Here is a 20450-nt window from a genome sequence, read left to right as displayed (position 1 = left end):
TGCCGCACGCGGTGCGGCTGATTCCGCATCTCCTCGGCAAAGTCGCCAGGCGAGCAGGCCGACTATGCAGCGAGCCTCCGGCGGCGACTCCGTCGGGGGTAGCTGCCCTGCGGGCAGAAACCGGGCCTGCAAAGCTGGAGCTGTGCGGCATATTCCCGCGCGTGGCACCTGCTGCAGATAGTTGCCCCTGAATATGCGGCTATATGCTGCACGTGGGCAATTTCGCCATCGGAGATGCAGGCCGGGGCACAAAAACCTCCGGCGGCGACTCCGTCGAGAGAGGCTGCCCTTCCGACAGAGTGTGATTGTGCACGTGAAGGCTGCTCGGTGCTGCTTCTGCCGAAAGCAGCCACCCTTGACGGAGTCGCCGCCGGAGGCTCGAGGCACAGGGGGCCAGCGTGGCGGCCGAGCCGCACAACGTGCGGCATATAGCCGCACGCAGCGGCTCTCGCCTGATCCGTCCTGCCCGCAGGCCAGCCGCCCTCGACGGAGTCGCCGCCGGAGGCCCACTGGAATGCCACGAGCCTCCGGCGGCGACTCCGTCGAGGGTCGCTGCCTTCGGCAGTGAGCCGCACCGCGTGTGGCATATAGCCGCACGGCGATTCTCGCCCAATCCGCCCTGCACGCAGGGCAGCCACCCTCGACGGAGTCGCCGCCGGAGGCTCGCCCTCGGAGGCTCGAGGCACAGGCGGCCAGCGAAGGTGGCGGCCGAGCCGCACCACGTGCGGCATATAGCCGCACACAGCGTCTCTCGCCTGATCCGTCCTGCCCGCAGGGCAGCCACCCTCGACGGAGTCGCCGCCGGAGGCCCACCGGAATGCCACGAGCCTCCGGCGGCGACTCCGTCGAGGGTCGCTGCCTTCGGCAGTGAGCCGCACCGCGTGTGGCATACAGCCGCACTGCGGTCGCTCAATCCGTCCTGCCCGCAGGGCAGCCACCCTCGACGGAGTCGCCGCCGGAGGCTCGCTCGTACACGCGCGGACACTTGCCACACAGTGCGCCCCCTGCCGAAGGCAGCTACCCTCGACGGAGTCGCCGCCGGAGGCTCGCCCGCTAGTAGGCAGCATGTGTCGCGCTCGGTGCGGCTCCTGCCAAGAGAAGACCGCTGGGCGCCGCACGGTGTGCGGCGTGCGCCCCTGAGAGGGCATACGCGCCGCACGGCGTGCGGCTCACGCGCCGCAGCGCAGCTCAACGAGCACAATTCTTTTCATTCTCTACACAAGGGTCACAAGCTCCTCGGCCGAGGTCGGGTGGATGGCCACGCACGAGTCAAAGTCAGCCTTGGTGGCGCCCATCTTGATGGCAACGCCAAAGCCCTGCAGGATCTCGGCGGACGCGTCGCCGATGATGTGCAGGCCCACAACCTTCTCGTCCTTGCCGGCCACAATGAGCTTGTACACGGTCTTCTCCTTGCGGTCCTGGTCGTTGAACACAGCGTAGTACATGCCGATGAAGGTCGACTTGTAGACCTTGACGTTCTCGTCGCCGTACTTGTCGCGGGCCTCCTGCTCGGACAGGCCGACGGTGCCGACCTCGGGGTGGGAGAAGACCACGGTGGGCACGTTGGTGTAGTCGAGCTTGCGGTCCTTGAACTGGGGGCCGCCAAAGAGACGGTCGGAGAGGCGGCGGCCGGCGGCAATGGCGACCGGGGTGAGCTCGATCCAGCCAATGACGTCGCCCAGGGCGTACACGCCGTCGACGTTGGTGTTCTGGTACTCGTCGCACTCGACCTGGCCCTGCTTGTTGAGGGCCACGCCCGGGATCTCGAGGCCGATCTCGGAGTTGGGCGCGCGGCCGACGGCCCAGATCAGGGTGTCGACCTCGATCGAGCTCTTGCCGGCGGCGTCCTCGTAGTCGATGCGCAGCGCGCCCGACGGCAGCTTGGTCACGGCCGAGAACGGCTTGCACTGCTTGTGGATGGTCACGCCGTGCTTCTCGTAGGTCGTGGTCAGCGTGTCGGCGATGATCGGGTCAAAGTGGCGCAGGACCTTGTCGCCGCGGATGAAGATGTCCGTGGCCGAGCCGAGGCCGTTGAACACGCCCGCAATCTCGACGGCGATGTAGCCCGCGCCGACGATGGCCACGCGCTTGGGCTGCGTCGTCAGCTTGAAGAAGCCGTCGGACGTGACGCCGTGGTTGGCGCCCGGGATGTTCTTCGGGATCAGCGCGTAGCCGCCGGTCGCGACCAGGATGTGGTCCGCCGTGTAGTACGCGGTCGAGCCGTCGAGCAGCGACACCTCCACGACCTTGTCGCCCTTGTCGCCCGCGAAGCGCGCCCAGCCCGAGATGTACTCGACGCCGTCGTTGGCCACGTTGCGCTCGTAGATGCCGTTGAGCCGGTGGATGTACGCCTCGCGCTTGGCCACGAACGTCTCCCAGTCGAACTCGGGCACCTTGCCGATGTCGAGCCCGTAGTCGGCGGCGTGGCCCAGCCGCGTGCGCAGGTCCGACGCCGCCCACATGATCTTCTTGGGCACGCAGCCGACGTTCACGCACGTCCCGCCGAGCCGGCCCGAGCCCTCGATGATCGCGGCCTTGACGCCGTACTTGCCGGCGCGCCGGGCCGACGCCAGGCCACCGGAGCCGCCGCCGATGACGAGGTACTCAAAGTGTTTGGTCACGGGAACGGGTGCCATTGTGGAAAGCTGCCGAGAAAGCTGGAACAGACGGGTCCGTAGGCCCGACAGTTTGACGCTGGAGGCAGCCGATGCTGCAGAGTGGAGAAAGTTTTGCGGCGCGCGGCAAAGAGTCCAAGAGGCGATACTGGCGGGGAGACCAGTGTGTATCCGGGGAGCTTGGCGGGCAAGAGACGTAGGGTGTACCGTGAGGCGAACTGTGGCTTTATAAGCTATCTCGGAGCTTTGCTTAGTTGTTCTCTTTACGGCCGAAGATAACGGCTTGGTCAGCAGCATATCTGTCGCACGCTGTGCGCCTTGGCACCACACCCCGCCAAAATCACGCGGGATTGTGCCACCACGCGATCCGGCCTCTGCCGCACGTCTTGGGCGTAGTGTGGTGTCTCCAGCTGCTGCCCGATATGGCCGTCCCGGCCACCACCAAGGCCTCGGCCAAGACCCTCAAGCAGCTGGCCCGGCTGTGCGGGCTCGGTACGTTAGTGGGCGAGCGAGCTGACGCCAGTCGGCGGCAGCACCAAGGCTGCCTGCCTCGATCTGCTGACGCCGCTGACGCCGGCCGCGCCGGCCGCGACTCCGCCGGCGCCACGCACGCCCGTGCCCGGCCGCCGCCGCGTGCTCTCGGTCGACATGGGCATCCGCAACTTCTCGTACGCGATCCTGGACGCCGACACGCACGCGCCGGGCCCCGCCTACGTGCACGACTGGCGCCGCATGGACGTGCTCGACGCGGCCGACGCCGTCGCGCTCACGCCCATCGCCTACTCACGCCTGGCCTACGCGCTGTTTGTGCAGTACCTGCTGCCCAAGTACTCGCCGGACGTTGTCGTCATCGAGCGCCAGCGCCACCGCACCGGCAGCGCGCCGGCCCTGGTCGAGTGGGCGTTCCGCGTCAACATGTTTGAGTCTGCCATCGCCGGCGTGCTGCACTGCCACGTCGCCGACCGCGGCCTGCCGATCGCGATCGAGGCCGTGAGCCCGCGCACGACCAAGGCGTTTTGGCTCGACGCCGGCACGCGGCTGACCGCGGCTCAGTCCAAGAAGGCCTGCGTCGACATCGTGCGCGGCTGGGCCTCGGCCTTTGCGGCCCACCGGCCCGCGGACGTGCTGTTTTCGCCCGAGGTCGCCGCCCACGTCGCCCGCTTTGCCGGCGAGCGCCGGACGCGCGCCGGTGCCGACTCCGAGGCCGTGCCTACGCCGATCAACGCTGCGGTAGCTCGTCGCGATGCCAAGATAGATGATCTGGCCGACTCGCTGCTCCAGGGCGTCTCGTGGCTGCTATGGCAACGCAACCGCGCCGCTGTGGGCGCCGCGCTTGCCGCCGGTGCCGACTTGGACGCCCTGGCCACGCGTCTAGAGGCCGAACACCGGGCACGCACTGGCCGTGCCTGATTTGCATTGCATGGTGACTCAATAACGTGCCACTACCTGCGGTCTAAAGCCGCGGGCTCTCGGTCGGCAGCTCGGCGATCATGCTACCGGCGGCGGTTCAGTCGGCGACTACGGAAAGTTGGTGGCTGCGGCTCAGTCGGCGGCTGCGGCTCAGTCGGCGACTACGGACAAGTCGCCGACCACTAATTAGTGAAGACGTCCATAGACCCAATGGCCTCCCAACCCCACACTCAGGGGCTCATTACACGTAGCCATGCGCATGAAGAGACCGCTGGCCGGGCTTGGTTTGTGTCACCCTAGACCGGCTACCATTGGTGCCCTGGTGCATCGGCAGCTCCGCTGAGGTTGCACAGATCGCGCGCGAGAGCCGCACAGATCGCGCACGTGAGCTGCAGCTCTCTGCGGTAGGTGACCCCCATGCTGTCCAGCAAGCCACTCATTCGGCTGAGCCGCCGGCGGCTGGCTGAGCGACAAGCCTCCGGCTGTGTCACGTCGAGGGTGGTTGGCGCAGGCTGCCCGTGGGGCAGAACGGCTCGTATAGTGAGCCGCACTCTGTGCGGCTTACAGCTGCTGCCACCCTCTTACACTTTGTGCGCCCATTCTCGACGGAGCAGCCGCCAGGAGCTTCTCCAGACGTGCGAACAGCCTCTGAGAGCGAGCCCGTGGAGCCTCTGAGAGCGAGTCCGTAGGCAAAGCGACCACCGGTGAGCCGCACTCTGTGCGGCTTATAGCCGCTGCCCTTCTCTTGCCGGGCACGCCCTCGACAGAGTCGCCGCGGAAGCTGTTCCAGACCTACAGAGAGCCTCTTATAGCGGGTCCGTCGGGATGGCTGCGCACAGAACACGCCGGACCACCTTCTGAGCCGCACGTAGTGCGGCTCATAACCGCTTCTGCGCTCCTGGCCGCGTGCCCGTAGAGCACCAGCAGCTTCCTTCGACGGCGTCGTCGTCGTGGCCTCGTCAGCGCGCAGCCACGGTCGGCCCACGCGCGGCGACCTCGCAGGGTACCTCGCAGAGTAGCTCTCTGGACAAGGTGGTGCGGTTATATGCGCAGTGAGTCTTAACCACGCCGGGAGTTGGCGCAAGTTTGCACACCACCAACAGCATGCTCCGATATCTCGCGCGGGCACGGCCCGAGGCAGAGGCCGCTCTGCGGCGCGCGCTGATGCTAGACAAGGCGGACCCGATTGCCGGGGCTCGCAGCAAGTTCTTGATCCCGACGGCGTCGGAAATCACGCAGAGTAGGTGGCCAAAGGGGCCGCGCTGACCACAGAACCCGAGATCGGCAGCGACGACAGCATCTACCTGTGCGGCAACTCGCTGGGCCTGCAGCCACGGCGGACGCGGGAGCTGCTCGACGAGGAGCTCGGGGTATGGGCGCGCAGCGGCGTGTACGGACACTTTCGGCACGACCACGGGCGGTCGTGGGTGTCGATTGACGAGACCGTGACCGGCCAGATGGCGTCGATCGTGGGCGCGGCGCAATCGGAGGTGGCCGTCATGGGCACGCTGACGGCGAACCTGCACCTGGCGATGGCGTCGTTCTTCAAGCCGACGGCGGAGCGGCACAAGGTGATCATCGAGCGGCGGGCGTTTCCATCGGACCACGTAAGTAGCCGGACGACGGCGCTGACGGCAGTACGCCGTGGAGTCGCAGATCCGCATGCACGGCGGGGACCCCGAGAACAGCATGGTGCTGCTGGCGCCGCGCGACGGCGCGCACACGCTGGCGACCGCGGACATCGTGCGCGCCATGGAGGAGCACGCGGACTCGACGGCGCTCGTGCTGCTGCCGGGCGTGCAGTACTACACCGGCCAGGCGCTGCAGATCGAGACCATCACGCGCGAGGCCAAGCGGCTCGGCCTGACCATCGGCTGGGACATGGCGCACGCGGCGGGCAATCTCGACCTGAAGCTGCACGACTGGGACGTGGACTTTGCGGTCTGGTGCTCGTACAAGTACCTGAACTCGGGCCCGGGCGGCATCGCTGGCCTGTTCGTGCACGACAAGCAGTCGTACCGCGACCGGCTGACGGGCTGGTGGGGCCACGAGAAGGAGACCCGGTTCGTGATGGACAACAAGTTCCGGGCGGTGCACGGCGCGGCCGGCTACCAGGTGTCGAACCCGTCCGTGCTGGACGTGGTCGCCCTGCGCGGCTCGCTGGATGTGTTTGCGGACTACTCCATGACCGCGCTGCGCGAAAAGAGCGTGGCCCTGACGGCGTTCCTGGAGGACTGCCTGCGCGAGAGCTTTCCGAAGGAGCCGGGCGAGCCGGCGCCGTTCACGATCATTACGCCGACAGACCCGAGCCAGCGCGGCGCCCAGCTCAGTCTGCTGTTCCGGCCGGGCCTGATGGAGACGGTGTACGAGGCGCTGGCGGCGCGGGCCGTGGTGGTCGACGACCGCAAGCCGGACGTGATCCGCGTGGCGCCGACGCCGCTCTACAACACGTTCACGGACGTGTGGGAGTTTGTCGAGACGCTGCGCGAGATTGTGGCCGAGATCGAGGCCCGGGAGTAGTGTACATAGAAATCGTTGGACGAGGGGGCGGTTGTGTGCCGCGGCTATATGGCCTGCGGCTATATGATGTGCGGCTATGTGGTCGGGCGGCTATATGATGTGCGGCTATATGATGTGCGACTATATGATGTGCGACTATATGATGTGCGGCTATGTGGTCGGGCGGCTATGTCGACGCGGGCAGTCGAGCCGCGGCTACATCCGTGCGGCTACATGGTGGCCAGCATGTCTGCCTGCGGCTACATGCTCGTGCGGCTCACACTCCGGGTAACCTATAAAAAATATTCCGTCGCGAACTCGACTCCCACCGGACCTCAGCACTCGCAAACATGCTCGCACGCACACCACGCAGCCTGTCGGCTGTCGTGCAACTGGCCGCAGGCGTCCGCACGCGACCGGGTGGGCTGGCCGGGCCTTGGGCGTGGCGGCGGCCGGCCGTCGCCTTCCAACCGGCCCGACTGATGGCTACCAAGTCCGATCTGGACGACGAACTGGAGACTTTCCGGCGCATGCTCGGCGGTCGCAAGGTCACGCCTAGGGCGCCTACCCGGCGTGACCGCCCGCCGGCCGAGACCGGTGCCGGCGCGGACGGCGCGGCCGCGACCGCCGCTAAATCAGACCCTGCCGGCCCTTCTGCATATCGGCCCGCCGGCGGCCGAACCGGCGCGCTGCAGGCCAGCACACGCCCAGCCGGTCCGCGCGCAGCACGGCCCGTCAAGCCCCGTCCTAAGAAGCCGGTCGTCAACGACCCGTACTTTGCAGCCGAGAAAATCAAGCGCATCCTCGAGCGCGATCGGGTCGCCGACGCCGAAGCACTCGCGATCGGCGCCCGCACCAAGGGCACCGTCTGCTGGAACTACATCATCGACCACCAGCTCGAGCAGGGCCGGGTCATGCGCGCGTTCAAGACGTTCGCCGACATGCGGCGGCGCGCATGCACGCCCAACGAACAGACGTACACAATTCTCTTCCGCGGCCTGGCGCAGAACGCACCGCAGGTCCAGAGCGCGACGTCGCGGACCGTGTCGCTGGTCGAGCAGCTCGCGGCAGACGACTCGCGCGTCAAGCTCAACGTGGTCCACCTGAACGCGGCGCTGCGGGTGGCCGAGGCCGCCCAGTCGGCCGACACCGCCTGGAAAGTGCTCGAGCACGCCGACGGCGTCGAGCCCGACGCACGCACGTTCACGGCGCTGCTGCGGACGGTGTGCAAGGACGAAGACGTGAGCGCGCGCGACAAGTACGACATCGGCCAGCGCATTCTGGACGACGTGCGCGAGCGCGAAAAGCGCGGTCTGATAGAACTCGACGTGCCGCTCTACCTGGCCATCGAACGCGCGCTGACACACGGCCAGCGCAACCCGCACGAGGACGAGTACCGGTCGCTGGACGAGGCGCTGGGCGCGTCGCGGGCCCACGCCGCCAAGACTAAGAAGGACGACGGCCTGTAAATATGTACATATCAATCGAAGATTCCACGGACCTGGGGTCAGCGCACACGGCGGACGACGTACCTGGGTGTGCATGGGCGTGGGCCCGATCTCGTCCTCGTCGTGGTCGCCAAAGAAGAGGGGATCGTCGTCAGTGCTGGGCGCGGGCGCGGACGCGGACGCGGACGCGGACCCAGAGGCCGTCGGCTCTGTTCCCTCTGGCGCCCATACCACGCGCGGCGACGGCGGCCGGCGCGCAGGCTCCGCCGGCGCAGCCATGGTCGGCGCAGCCGCCGCGGCCACCGCTGGAGCGGCTGGCGCTGCTGCCTCTGCCGCTGGCTGCGACAGCGGAAAGTCAAAGACCGAGTCGTCTGTTGGCGGCCGCGGCGGCGGCCGCCGTTTCCGCGGCCGCGGCCGTGAGTCTGTCTCGGTCGTCTCGGGCCGCGGCCGGCGGTACGCCACGGCCACACCCGTCTGCGGTGCGCCAGGGCTGGCCCGGGCCAGTACAAACCGGACCTGCAGTTCGTTGGCCTCAAACTCGATAATGGCCGCGCCCGTCCCCAGCGACACAGTCAGCACAGCGTTGAACATGTCGCCCAGGGCCACGACCGCGCGCAGGTCACGCAGCGAGAACACCAGCTCGCACTCGTCGTCCACCATGACGTGCTCAAAGTCGGCCGTGTCGGTCACGATGGACGTCACCAGCGGCTGCTTGAGGATCTCCTTGTTGAGCACAATGGCCTCGGTGTAGCTGGAGAGCGTGACCTGGCTGCCGGCGAACCGCAGCGCGAACTCCTCGGCGCGCGGCGACGTGTGCTCGATGTAGTCCTTGAGCACTTTGGCGTGGACCGCAAATGTCTGCGATCCGCGGGTATCGTCCAGCACGCGCAGCGCGGTCGCGTCTTCGTACGTGATCCGGTACGTCTTGACGACGCCTGAGTCAGCAGCGGCAGCGCTCCCTCGTACCGTAGCGGCAGTGCACGTTGACCACGATCCGGCACTCGGTTGTGCGCTGGATCTCGTCGACGACAATCTCGATCTTGTCGACCGTCGCGTCCTTTTCGTTGCGCCGGAAGATGGACACAAACGTGCGGCTGTGGACCCGCACCAGCATCGGCGCCGGGCTGCCCGTGAACCGGTAGTCGTCAAAGAACTCGGCCGGGAACTCGGTCGAGCCGAAAGCCGCCTTGGGTGCGCTCAGCACCTTGGCCGTGATCTGGTCAGCTCGTTCCGCGCAAACGCACCTGCTCGCTACCGGCCTCGAGTAGCAGCGAATCTGACAGCCGAGCAAGCGTGCCGATGACGCGAGACCAGTCCCGCAGGACGGCGCCGCCCATGACGATCGCGACGCGGGCCATTGGGGCGTGCGACGCGCGCAGCGCGGACTTGGGCCGGGCTTACCCTGCGCGCCGCACGCCGTGCGGCGCCGGCCCGTCGTGTACGCTAGCACGGCACGTTTATTTAATGAGAGCGATGTGGCGCAGTGGAAGCGCGCAGGGCTCATAACCCTGATGTCCTTGGATCGAAACCAAGCATCGCTAATTTTTTTTCGGCGGGCCGCCGGTGGCGCATTCGCCGAGGCGGCTGATCCGGCGGCCCGGCGGTCGGACAGCCCGCCTGTGCGGCAGCCTGCGCACGGACGGCCGCGTCGTGTGTGCGACCGCGCGTTTCAGGGCGCTTGTTAGCCGCACGGCGTGCGGCTGTTGGGAGCGCGTGGCCCGGGTAACGGCACTGCAAAAATTCTCGACCGCGCCGGCGCACCCTCACGATGGAAGACTCAGAGTACGGCGGGATTCGGGCGGCGGTGTCGACGCTGAGCCGCGCAAGCGGGTCCGCGGACTGGGCCGTCGGGTCAACCAAGGTGATCGCGTCTGTGTCGGGCCCCGTGTCGGACCGGCGCGACGAGACGGCCGGGCCGGCCGTGGTGGAGGTGGTGGTCGTACCGAGCACGGGCGTCGCAGCCACCGCAGAGCAGCTTTTGGGCGAGCAGATCGCCGGCGTGGTGCGGCCGCTGATCCTGCGGGAGCGGCACCCGCGCACTGTGATCCAGGTGGTCGTGCAGATCGTGCAGGAGGGCGAGGCGCGCGGCTCGCGGACGATGGCGCTGGCGGCCGGGATCAACGCGGCGGTGCTGGCGCTGGTGGACGGCGGGGTGCCGCTACGGACGACGGTGGCGGCGTGCAGCGTCGTGGTCGGCGCCGAGGGCGAGGTCGTCAACCCCACGCGGGCGCAGCTGGACCGGATGGACGTGCGGGCCACGCACACGGTCGCGTACGAGATGGCCGACGGCGAGTGCGGGCGGCTGGCGCACGTGGCCAGCGCCGGCGTGTTCAGCGCGGACGAGCTGGCCGGCAGCCTGGCGACGGCGACGGCGGCGTGCGCGCGGGCGAGCGCCGCGATGCGGCAGGCCGTGGCGGCGTGACGGCCAGAGGCCGGATGTATATAGAAAATGTGTACACCGAGAGCGCCGCACAGGGTGCGGCGGGCGGGCTGCGCGAGCCGCACAGTGTGCGGCTCGGCTGACGTCACGATGACGCAGCGCGCGGGCGCGCGGCCGCTAGAAGACCAGGTAGAGCGAGCACATGAGCGAGGGCCCCGTGTAGATGCCGAACCAGAAAAAGACGTTGCCGAGCGTGCGGCGGTGGGCCAGCCAGCGGCGCTTGGAGACCCAGACCAGCGGCAGCTGGCACATCTGGAGCAGGAGCAAGTAGCCGCGCAGCTTGCGGAAGATGACAAACATGACGAGCTCGTGCACGACGGACGAGAGCAGGAAGGTCATGATCGTGGCTGCCGGGCGCGAGAGCTGGAAGGCCGAGATGGACGAGTGGTAGACGTGGCGGAGCAGGAACAGGTGCACCGGGGTGTTCCACTCGCGCGCGAACTGGTCCCAGCGGACCGAGTTCCACCAGTCGCCGTAGAACGAGCGGTCGGCGAAGCGGGTGGCCTCGGCCACGGCGTTGAGGATGGCGTCCCAGATGATGTACCAGGTCAGCAGGTACATGACGATGAACGGGAACATGAGGTCGAGGAGCACGTACGGGTACTCGACCGCGCGCACGGCCAGCGGCAGCTCGCGCAGCGAGAGCGCGTGCATCACCCGGGCGTAGAAGAACTGCTCGGCCAGGACGATCATGAGGAAGAACACGCCGAGGGTGGCGGCGACCTTGGTGCCGAAGTAGCGCCAGTTGATGGCGTCGCGGCGGGGGTACTCGAGCTCGTAGACGACGGTGGGGAACATCATGTAGTCGAAGAAGTTGCGGTACGTGACGTTGGCGGGGTAGACGACGCGGCCGGAGGCGGACGTGAGCGACGCGCGGTGGAACTCGACGTCCTCGGCGGCCGCGAGCGCGTCGGCGTCGCAGCCGGCGGTCGCGGCCAGCGCCGTCTCGGCCGCGCGCAGCCGCCGGCGCTCGCCGGCCAGGTACCCGCAGAAGAAGCTGTACGAGTGCTGCTTCATGAGCAGGACGAGCGAGTGCAGGCAGAGGTACACGCGGCCGATCCACGGGTAGTCGAGGTACATCGGCGCCCAGACGGCCACGAAGATGAAGCCGAGCTCCCAGAGCGACTGCACCAGCCGGCCGGTGCCGATCCACGCGAGCCGGCCGCGGACGATCTGGCGCTGGACGTACGCGTTCTCGAAGCAGACCAGGAACAGCGCGAGGTCCGTGGCGGCGACCTTGACCAGGTCCCGCCAGAGAATGGCCACGATGTTTGTGTCGAGCACGATCCCGGTCTCGCGGTAGTTGAACACCGCGGTCTTGACGAACAGCAGGAAGGTCGAGAACCAAAAGAGCGTGTAGAAGCCGGTGAACTGGCTCTGCCGGCTGGTCTCGCGGTCGAAGATCGACGGCTGGGGCGAGAACTTGACGTCGGCGAACTGGCGCCGGCGCCGGCGCGAGGCCGACGAGCGCACCGTGGTCGTCGTCGTCGTCGTTGTGCGCGTCCGCGCGCGCCCGCGGTCCTCCTCCGCCGTGTCCGTCACGACCTGCTCCACTCGCACGACCGTCACGTCCGCGCCGGGCTCGGCCACGGCCTCCGCGCGCGCCTCGGCCGCGGCCTCGGCCGCCTCGGCCGCGTCTGCCGCGTCCACCACGACGCCGTCGCTGCCGGAGCTGTGCGCGCTGCCGGCCGACGCCCGCGACGCGGTCGAATCCGAGCTCGAGTCGCGTTCGTCGGCCCACGCGGCCTTTTCGGCGGCCGCGCCGGCGGTCTCGTGCCGGCGCCCGCGCCCGCTGCCGCGCGCGGGCCGCTCGCGCGCCGATCCGGTGTCCGAGCCCCTCGTCGTGGCTACGCCGGTCGCCTTGGCCTGGTTGCGGTCCATTTCCGTCGATAAAGATACACTTGCGGGTTCGATGGTGGATGGGCAAGTAAACCAGGAACACCGTATTTATAACGGAACCGCCGGGCCGTTGGCTGCACGCCCGCGCACGCCCCGGTTCGTCTACGCGGCCGGGCCCCCGGCCCAGCCAAACGCGGCCTCGGCCGCCCGCTCAGGGAGCGTTCTTGGATTGGGCTATCTGATCGATCGCCGCCGATCGGCGGCGCCAGCGTAGCGCGGTGTGGCGCGCCGGCGGCGGGCCGGCGCGCCGCACGGCGCGCGGCGCATGTTTGTCAGCCGCACAGCGTGCGGCTGGTCGCGCATGTTTGTCAGCCGCGCGCCGTGCGGCTGAGTCGCGCATGTCTGTCAGCCGCACGCGGTGCGGCTCGCGTCACGCTTGGCAGCCGCGCGCCGTGCGGCTCACATCGCCGCGTTCCGCACCGCCACCAGCCCGTCGTCGTGGCTGGCCGCGATGCCCTCGACCACGCGCTCCAGCGTCGCCGCGCCGGCGTCCAGGGCCGCCACGCCCGCGATCGCCCGCACGCGCGCCGCCATGTCGGCCGTGGTCTTGCCGCGCGCGGCGCCGGCCTTGTCGCGGATCTCGGCCAGCAGCGCGGTCGCCTTGCGGCGCAGCGAATTGGCCGCGCCGACCGTGGCGGCCTTGAGCGGCGGCCCGCCGGCAGCGGCGGCCGGCGTGCCCAGCCACGCCGTGTGCGCCAGCACGAGCTTGGCGGCCTCGACCAGCTCGAGGCGGTCGTGGAAGTAGGCCCAGGTCAGCGTGGGCTCGGCCTGCGCGGCGGCCGTGGCCGCCGCCGACGCTGCCGCCAGCGCCGCCGCCGTCTTGGCGAGCGTGTCCGAGTCGTTCGGGCGGCCGGCGGACCGCGCCAGCAGCAGCACGAGCTCGACGCCGGCCAGCTCGGCCGCAGTGGCCGTGCCGGCGTCGCGCGCGGCCGCCAGCGCGGCCGCCAGCGTGGCCACCGCCGGCGGCAGGCGCGTCGGCTGCGTCAGCAGCTCGACGACGGCCTCCTTGGCCGCAAACAGCCGCACCCACGCGCCCGTCTGCAGCGGCCCGACGCGCGTCGCGACCTCGGCCGCGGCCACGGCCGCCGGCGTCGTTCCCGGCACGTCCAGCAGCGCGCGGTCGCGGTTGTCGGTCCACTCGCACTCGGCCACGCGCGGGTTGATGGCCAGGCCGTCCATCGACTGCCGCAGGAACCGCGCCGTGCGGCGGCTCTCGACCAGCAGCAGCCCGCGGCCCACGCTCGTCGTCAGCCGGCGGCCGAACTCGATCATGCCCTCGACCTGGCTGTACGCGTCGTGGTCGAACGCGGCGCGGATCATCCGCGGCGTCTGCACCGCGTTGTCCGAGTAGATGTCGCGGGTCTTGATCAGCGGCTGCCAGGCCGGCCGCGTCGTGGCCGCCCGCGTGAACGCGTAGTGCGCGAGCGTGTCGACCTGGACGTTCTTGATGGCCAGCGTGTCGTAGTGGCCGAGCGCGCGCTCGGCGCAGCCGAGCACCGAGTACAGCCGGACGAGCCACAGCCGCACGCGGTACTGGTGCGAGTCGCGCGCGGCCGCGACCTCAAGCAGGTAGATGCAGGCCGCGACCGTGTCGGCCCAGCCGGCCGCCGCGCCCGGCCGCCGCTCGAGCAGCCACGCGGCCGCCAGCACGAGCAGGTCGTCGCCGACGTAGTAGTCCGTGGCGGCCTTGCCGGCGAGGCACGGCAGCAGCTCGTTGTAGAGCCGGATGTTGGTCGCCACGTACGCCTCGTCCGTCGGCGCCAGCGCGTAGCGGAACCGGCGGGCGCTCACGACGACGGCGGCGCGGTCGCGGGCGCCGCCGGCCACGGCAGCCTCGGCCGCGGCGTCGACCGTCGCCAGCCACGCGGCCGGGTCGAGCGCGGCCACGAAGCCGATCAGGTCGTCGTACGCGCACGGCTTGGTGCTCAGCAGCGCAAAGTGCGCCGCCGCCGCCGCCGCCACGTCGCCGCCGGCCGCCGCCGCCGCGTACACCGCGGCCAGGCTGCCGTTGCGCTCGTGCGCGTGCGCCGCGAGCCGGCCCGGCAGCTCGCTGGCCCCGGCCCCGGCCCCGGCCGCGTCCACCAGCGCCCGCCAGAACGTGTAGTCGTCGCGGCCCTCGTCGAAGAGCACGCGGCTCGCCAGCGCGGCCGCCGCCGGCCAGTCCGCGGCCGCCACCAGCGCGTCCAGCTTGGCGTTCGTCAGCTCGAGGTTGTTCCACGTGTCGGCCTCGGCCGCCGTCGTGCGGTCGCCGACCAGCGCGCGCACGTGTGCGTCCAGCACGGCCTCCTCGGCCGTCGCCAGCGGCGCCACCCGCGCCAGCAGCCGCGTCGCCAGCGTCGCAAACAGCGTGCGCTCGTTGCCGGCCGCCGTGGCCTTGGCCAGCAGGTAGCAGCCCTCGACCGCCTTGAGCACGTACTCGCGCTTCGGGAACGCCTTCTGCAGCAGCATGCCGGCCTGCTGCATCCCGCGCACGTCTGCCGTCACGCACATGGCCATGTAGAACCCGTCCGCGAGGTCCTCGTCGCGCGGCCGCTTGCGCACCGCCGCCTCGTACAGCTTGCGCGCGCGCTCCGTGTCGAGCGCGTCCACCAGCACGCCGAACGCAAGCTCGAGCGTGTTGATGTCTGTCGGCACCGCCTCGACCACGTCCCGCAGCGCCGCCGCCGATTCGTCGTGCTTGCCCAGGAGCCCCAGAACGTGCGCCTTCATGGTCTGCGTCAGCGCGCCCGCGGGGCCACCTACCAGCATGTACGGGTCCTGGGGGTTCCTCCGCAGGGCCTTCTGCACCAGCTGCAGCGCCTGGGGGTGCCGCCGCAGCTGGATGGCCTGCCAGATGGCCGATGTTTGGTAGCTGCTCATCTGCTTGTCAGCCGATCTGCCGGCGCGACGCCGCCGGACGCGGCCGCCGGGCCCCACCGCCCGCACGATCCGCCGCTCTGCCGCCGGCCTACCTTGCTGCTGCGCCGTGCGTGTCCGCCTTGCGTTGCGCGTTGCGTTGCGCGATCGGCCGCTGTGAAAAATTTCGGCGAATTGACTTCGGACTACATCGCGTGGACAGATGCAAAGTGTATATTACGATAGTACATAGCGGCGACGCGCTCTAGCGCCGCCGGACGCCGCCGGGCGTGGATGGACCGGATGGCCGCGCGAGGCTGCGCGGCGGTCCTGCCCGGCGGCTATATGCCGCACGGCGTGCGGCTCACTGCCGCAGCCAGCCACCCTCGACGGAGTCGCCGCCCGAGGCTCGCAGGCATTCCAGCGGGCGAGCCTCCGGCGGCGACTCCGCCGGGGGCGGCTGCCCTGCGGGCAGAGGGCGCGCGCCGCGACGACCCGGGTCCGTGCGGCTATATGCCGCACGGCGTGCGGCTCACTGCCGAAGGCAGCCACCCTCGACGGAGTCGCCGCCGGAGGCTCGTAGGCATTCCAGCAGACGAGCCTCCGGCGGCGACTCCGTCGAGGGTGGCTGCCCTGCGGGCAGAGGGAAAACGCGCGCGACGCGACGGCCTGGGGTCCGTGCGGCTATATGCCGCACGGCGTGCGGCTCAGCCCATGCGCTTGTCGACCTCGGCGAACCACGCCTTGAAGGAGCGCGGCGCCGGCGCCGCGCGCGACGGCAGCTCGTACGAGATCGGCGTCGGCGGCGTCAGCGGCCGCGGCGGGGGCGGCAGCGGAAAGACGATGATCTCGTACTTGCCGTCGGGCACGATGTGGTCCTCCCACATGCTCGGCAGGATGTTGGCGTTGTCGGTCAGCCGGCGCAGCTCAAACATGCCCGACCGCAGCTGCTGCACGGCGCCGGGCAGGGCCTCCATGAGCACGCGCAGAAAGTCCTCCCACACCGAGACCTTGGAGATCGGGAACGTCCAGTTCTTGACAAAGTCGGCCGACGGCGAGTTCCAGAGCACGTGGATGTGCCGGTTCCTGACCTCGAGGTACTCGGCGTGGTCCTTGACGGCCTTCTCCAGGCCCTTGATGGCGGCCTCGTGCGCAACGCGCTCGGCCTCGAGCTTGGCGACCTTCTCGGCCTCCTCGGCCTTGGCCTTCTCGAGCTTCTCGATCTCCTTCTTCGCGCTGTCGGCCGCATCCACGTACTTCTGGACCTCGGCCGCGCGCGCGGCCGCCTCCTTGGCCTCGGCCTCCTTCTGGAGCCGGTCGGCCTCCATCTTTCGCAGCTTCTCGATCTCGTCCTGGAGCAGTTTGAGGGCCGTGTCGTCGACGATCACCTTCTCGACCACCTCCTTCTCGGGCGGCTTGTACTCGTTCGGGAACGTGCCGGGCATGCCTTGGGGCAGGTACCGGGGGTGCTGGCACGGGAACGGGCATCCGTGGATGCAGTAGTCCCAGTACGCGCGTACCTTGTGCTTCTTTTCGGCGGGCGCGGCGGCCTGCAGCGGCGGCACGATGCCCAGAGGCTCGGGCGCCATGCCCTGCTGCTGGACCGGCGCGGCCTGGGCGGGCGCGGGCGCGGGCGCGGGCGCGGGCGCAGGAGCCGGCGCGGGCGCAGGCGCCGGCGCCGGCGCGGGCGCAGGCACGGCCACAGGCACGGCCACCTGCACAGGCTGCGGCGCCTGCGCCGGCGCCGGCACCGCGGCCTGCACCGTCTTTGGCGGCGGCGCGGGCTCGGCCACCGCGCGGCGCTCGCGCTCGCGCTCCAGCTCGCGCAGCAGGCGCTGCTCGCGCTCGCGCTCCAGCTGCCGCTCGTACTCGCGTTCCCGCTCGCGCTCGCGCTCCTTGCGCTCCATGGCCTCCCGCTCCTTGCGGCGCTCCTCCTCCAGCGCCTCGCGCTCTTTGCGGCGTTCCTCCTCGCGCTCGCGCTCGCGTTCGCGCTCGCGCTCGCGCGCCCGCATGCGCTCGCGCTCCAGCATCTCCTCGCGGCGCCCCAGCTCGTACTCGCGGCCGCCGTCGAGCGGGCGCCCGTCGCGCTGCATGTCGCGCTGCAGCTCGCGCTCGCGCTCGCGGTCGCGCAGCCGGTCCAGCTCGCGCGTGCGGTCCATCTCGCGCATCAGGTCGCGGCCCTCGCGCAGGCCCCGGTCAAAGTCGTAGATGCCGTTGGACCCGCCGTGGCAGCTGTGGGCGTGGCAGTCGTGCTGGTGGCTGCAGTTGTGCTGGTGGCAGCCGTGGCCGCCGCCCGCGTGCACGTCCTGGCCGGCGGCCGCGGTCGCCACGGCCGCCGCGGCCGGCACGATGACGATGCGGTCGCGGCTGCGGTCGCGGTCGCACGCGCAGTTGCGTCCGCACTTGTGCGCCGGCTCGCACCGCGGCTCGTGCCGCCGCTCGCGCTCGCACTCGCGCGACCGCGCCCGCCGGGCGGACGAGCACTCCTTCTGGCGCGCGCGGCACCGCCGCGGATGCTGGTGGTGCCGCCGCACGCACGTCCGCGCGCAGCCGTGGTAGCACGTGTCGTCGTCCGACTCGGACGACGACGACGACGACTCGGACGAGCTCTCGTACTTCTTCTTCTTCTTCTTCTTGCACGGTTTCTGCGCCCACATCTTCTCGTTGACCGGCGGCCACGGCGGCTCCGGCTGCGGGTAGCCGTGGGGGTAGTAGGCGCCGCCGGTCTGTGGCCACGCCGGCGGCGACATGGGGATTGGCACGTTGCAGTGCGGCGGCGTCTGGTACACCGGGTATTTGGGCTCGGTCCATTGCACGTTCGGCGGCGGCATCGGCGCCGGCGGCACCGGCGGCGCCATCGGCGGCGGCGGCGCCGTGATGTGGATCGGCTCCGGCGTCGGCTCCGGCTCGGGCGGCAGCGGCGTTGGCGGCGCCAGCTGCTGGATGATGATCCGCTGGGCCTTGCGGGGCGCTGGCCGCGGCGCCGCCGGCGCCGCCGGCGCGGGCTGGTAGATGATGATCGGCGACGGCGTCCGCGGCGGCGGCGACGGCGTGCGCGACGGCGGCCGCACCGGCGCCGGCTTGTAGATGATCTGCGGCGAGTGGTGCGACGGCGGCCGCGACCGATGCGATGACCGGTGCGAGTGGTGCGACAGCGGCGTCTCGTACCGCACCGGGCTGTGGTGGCTCGACGCCGTCGGCCGGCTGCTGCTGCTGCTGCTGCTGACCGTCCGCCGGCTGGGCACGCGCTCGTAGTCCTCGTGGATGCTCTCGTGGACGCTTTCGCGGACCGAGACCACGGACGGCACGCGCCGCGACGAGTGCGAGCTCGGCGCCCGCTCGTACTCGATCGTCTCCACGATCTCCTCCACCAGCGACGGCGACGGCTGGCGCGGCGTCAGCGGCCGCGGCGCGTGCGGCGACGGCGGCCGCCGCAGATTGATGTTGATGTGCATCGACCGGTCGGTGTCGGTCATGTAGCTGTCCGTGGGCAGATACGAGCCCGACGTGTACGTCCGGCTCGAGCAGTCGTACGAGCCGTAGGACGAGTCGTAGGGGCCGTAGGTCGAGTCGTGGGACGTGGCGTAGTCGGACGACGACACGGTCCGGCGAGACCGCGACGACGACGACGATGACGACGACGACGACGACGACGACTTGGTCGGCGACGTCGTGCGCGCGTGCGACGCCGACACGGACCGCTGCCGCGGCGCCGGCGACGGAAACGAGCCCGGCATGGGCGTGGCCGAGGCCGTCCGGTCGTGCGCGCTGTGCACGCTTTCCCGCGCGCTTGACCGCTCGCGGCTGCTCCGCTCCGACGGCGGCCGCCGCAGATCGTGCGGAATCGGCCCCGGCTGGAACGGCACGATGTTTGACGGCAGCGACGGCGTCGGCGACTGGCTGCGGATGCCGCCCTCGTCGTCCACGTAGAATTGGCGGCCCCCGGCGTGGACCGTGCTCGCGCTGCGCACGGTCGACTGGTCCGAGTAGTCGTAGCTGGACTCGTACGTGCCCGACCCGGACTCGGTCGACGAGTACAGCGATGGCAGTGCGATTTTGATGATCCTGTCGTCAGCACGCCCGCGCCGTCTGCTTACCGTGGCATGCCTCAGTGTCGGTGTCGAGACAGAAGAAAAGCAGATCGCAACTCGGCGGCCTGGCGAGCCGGCCTCGCGGTGTTCTGGGAAGCTGCCCGGCCCCCCGGCCGTCTTTAAGTGGCAGCCCGCCACCGGGCGCCTTGCCGCGGCGTGCGCTGGCGCGGCGCGGAGGGCCGCATCTTGCAGCGCCCAGCCACGTCACGTGACCATATACCCGCCCCTTGCTGCCCTGTTCGCGCGTTCGCGCGGCGCGCCTGCGCCGCGGCGGGCGGCCCCGGCGGGCGGCCGCGGCGTGCCCGGCTGCCCTGGCTGCGCCGGCCCCGGCGCTGGGCGGCCGCGGCGCCCGGCGCTGCTGGCGGGCGACTGCACCGCCCGCACCGCCACTGGTGGCAATATGCACTGCGACGCGCTGTCACGCACCGCCACAGCGTCGCACAAGTGCACACGCCGTGCAGCTGCGCGGCTCGGCCGCAGCTGTCATGCGGCCGCAGCCTCGGCTGCCGGTGCCGGCCGCAGAGTCGAGTGCTGGCGCCGGCCGCGGTGTCGCACGCCTGGCCGGGCGCCAGCGTCGCCGGCTGTCTTGCTTGGTGTGTCGGCGTGCGCCGGTGCCGTGGCTGCCGTTACCGGGCGGCGTCATGCTGCCGCGTAGTAGGCTGCGGCATGTAGCCGCACCATATAGCCCCCATATAACCGCACCATATAGCCGCCGTGGGGCCGCTGGCACCCGCCAGCAATCGCCCCGTCGCTCGCGCCCCGCCCGTGCCTAGCCGCCGCAGCCGCTTGCCTTCCTATCACGCAGCCGCTGCCAGCGCATCTGGTCCCACACTTGTAAGAGTCACGACGCGTCGATCTCGCTAAACATTAGGGTTTACTTTAAGGGTTTGTGTGTGTTTAAGCTCATCTTAGTTTTTTTAGTTGCTGCCTCTGACAACGCGTACCTGACGACCGTTCCACAGCGCTGCGGTGTCCGCCGCGGGCCGGACGGCGAGCGTCTGGCAGTGATTTGCCGCCGGAGGCTCGTAGGCAATCCAGCGGGCGAGCCTCCGGCGGCGACTCCGTCGAGGGTGGCTGCCCTGCGGGCAGAGGGGAAACGCGCGCGACGCGACGGCCTGGGGTCCGTGCGGCTATATGCCGCACGCGGTGCGGCTCACTGCCGAAGGCAGGCACCCTCGACGGAGTCGCCGCCGGAGGCTCGTAAGCTGGTGAC

The 20450-nt window shown here is 70.2% G+C and overlaps 10 protein-coding genes and 1 non-coding gene across 11 annotated transcripts; 5 read left to right on the top strand and 6 right to left on the bottom strand.

The window, feature by feature from the left end:
- Positions 1 to 1188: 1188 nt before the first annotated feature.
- V1510DRAFT_417802 (pyridine nucleotide-disulfide oxidoreductase) lies at positions 1189 to 2563 on the bottom strand. The gene has a single exon (XM_066934023.1). The coding sequence runs from the start codon at positions 2460 to 2462 to the stop codon at positions 1215 to 1217; it is 1248 nt and encodes a 415-aa protein (XP_066788623.1). The 5' UTR covers positions 2463 to 2563; the 3' UTR covers positions 1189 to 1214.
- A 418-nt stretch (positions 2564 to 2981) lies between these two features.
- On the top strand, positions 2982 to 4276 carry V1510DRAFT_417800 (mitochondrial resolvase Ydc2). Its single transcript, XM_066934022.1, has 2 exons — positions 2982 to 3107; positions 3139 to 4276. The coding sequence occupies exons 1-2, from the start codon at positions 3038 to 3040 to the stop codon at positions 4023 to 4025; spliced, it is 957 nt and encodes a 318-aa protein (XP_066788622.1). The 5' UTR covers positions 2982 to 3037; the 3' UTR covers positions 4026 to 4276.
- An 840-nt stretch (positions 4277 to 5116) lies between these two features.
- V1510DRAFT_417795 (pyridoxal phosphate-dependent transferase) lies at positions 5117 to 6846 on the top strand. The gene is made up of 3 exons (XM_066934021.1): positions 5117 to 5265; positions 5298 to 5632; positions 5664 to 6846. Exons 1-3 carry the CDS (start codon positions 5130 to 5132, stop codon positions 6543 to 6545), a joined length of 1353 nt encoding a protein of 450 aa, XP_066788621.1. The 5' UTR covers positions 5117 to 5129; the 3' UTR covers positions 6546 to 6846.
- Positions 6847 to 6858: 12 nt separating this feature from the next.
- On the top strand, positions 6859 to 8199 carry V1510DRAFT_417794 (uncharacterized protein). The gene has a single exon (XM_066934020.1). The coding sequence runs from the start codon at positions 6875 to 6877 to the stop codon at positions 7991 to 7993; it is 1119 nt and encodes a 372-aa protein (XP_066788620.1). The 5' UTR covers positions 6859 to 6874; the 3' UTR covers positions 7994 to 8199.
- A 128-nt stretch (positions 8200 to 8327) lies between these two features.
- On the bottom strand, positions 8328 to 9330 carry V1510DRAFT_403438 (Rad9/Ddc1; the record flags this gene model as incomplete). The annotated part of the gene is made up of 4 exons (XM_066932170.1): positions 8328 to 8394; positions 8484 to 8907; positions 8939 to 9176; positions 9217 to 9330. The coding sequence occupies 4 exons, from the start codon at positions 9328 to 9330 to the stop codon at positions 8328 to 8330; spliced, it is 843 nt and encodes a 280-aa protein (XP_066788619.1).
- Positions 9331 to 9441: 111 nt separating this feature from the next.
- Positions 9442 to 9513, top strand: V1510DRAFT_t154. The gene has a single exon. It is a non-coding gene; the product is annotated as a tRNA-Met (tRNA).
- Positions 9474 to 10429, top strand: V1510DRAFT_417790 (ribosomal protein S5 domain 2-type protein). The gene has a single exon (XM_066934019.1). It carries the CDS (start codon positions 9741 to 9743, stop codon positions 10392 to 10394), a length of 654 nt encoding a protein of 217 aa, XP_066788618.1. The 5' UTR covers positions 9474 to 9740; the 3' UTR covers positions 10395 to 10429.
- Positions 10385 to 11896, bottom strand: V1510DRAFT_417789 (membrane bound O-acyl transferase). Its single transcript, XM_066934018.1, has one exon. The coding sequence runs from the start codon at positions 11490 to 11492 to the stop codon at positions 10530 to 10532; it is 963 nt and encodes a 320-aa protein (XP_066788617.1). The 5' UTR covers positions 11493 to 11896; the 3' UTR covers positions 10385 to 10529.
- A 712-nt stretch (positions 11897 to 12608) lies between these two features.
- Positions 12609 to 15347, bottom strand: V1510DRAFT_430541 (N-acetyltransferase B complex non catalytic subunit-domain-containing protein). The gene is made up of 3 exons (XM_066935375.1): positions 15263 to 15347; positions 15054 to 15170; positions 12609 to 15023 (listed from the first exon to the last, which is right to left on the bottom strand). The coding sequence occupies exons 2-3, from the start codon at positions 15168 to 15170 to the stop codon at positions 12711 to 12713; spliced, it is 2430 nt and encodes an 809-aa protein (XP_066788616.1). The 5' UTR covers positions 15263 to 15347; the 3' UTR covers positions 12609 to 12710.
- Positions 15348 to 15366: 19 nt separating this feature from the next.
- Positions 15367 to 16798, bottom strand: V1510DRAFT_417784 (uncharacterized protein). The gene is made up of 3 exons (XM_066934017.1): positions 15790 to 16798; positions 15688 to 15694; positions 15367 to 15519 (listed from the first exon to the last, which is right to left on the bottom strand). The coding sequence occupies exon 1, from the start codon at positions 16733 to 16735 to the stop codon at positions 15854 to 15856; it is 882 nt and encodes a 293-aa protein (XP_066788615.1). The 5' UTR covers positions 16736 to 16798; the 3' UTR covers positions 15367 to 15519; positions 15688 to 15694; positions 15790 to 15853.
- Positions 16799 to 18086: 1288 nt separating this feature from the next.
- On the bottom strand, positions 18087 to 19386 carry V1510DRAFT_417781 (uncharacterized protein). The gene is made up of 3 exons (XM_066934016.1): positions 19244 to 19386; positions 18588 to 19211; positions 18087 to 18556 (listed from the first exon to the last, which is right to left on the bottom strand). The coding sequence occupies exons 1-3, from the start codon at positions 19249 to 19251 to the stop codon at positions 18544 to 18546; spliced, it is 645 nt and encodes a 214-aa protein (XP_066788614.1). The 5' UTR covers positions 19252 to 19386; the 3' UTR covers positions 18087 to 18543.
- Positions 19387 to 20450: the final 1064 nt, after the last annotated feature.

Source organism: Dipodascopsis tothii (genome assembly GCF_038497935.1).
Source record: "Dipodascopsis tothii strain CBS 759.85 unplaced genomic scaffold V1510scaffold_17, whole genome shotgun sequence".
Classification (NCBI taxonomy): domain Eukaryota; kingdom Fungi; phylum Ascomycota; class Lipomycetes; order Lipomycetales; family Lipomycetaceae; genus Neoaidaea; species Neoaidaea tothii.
The sequence above is the reverse complement of the archived record's forward strand: the minus strand, read 5'-3'. Positions and strand labels throughout refer to the sequence as shown.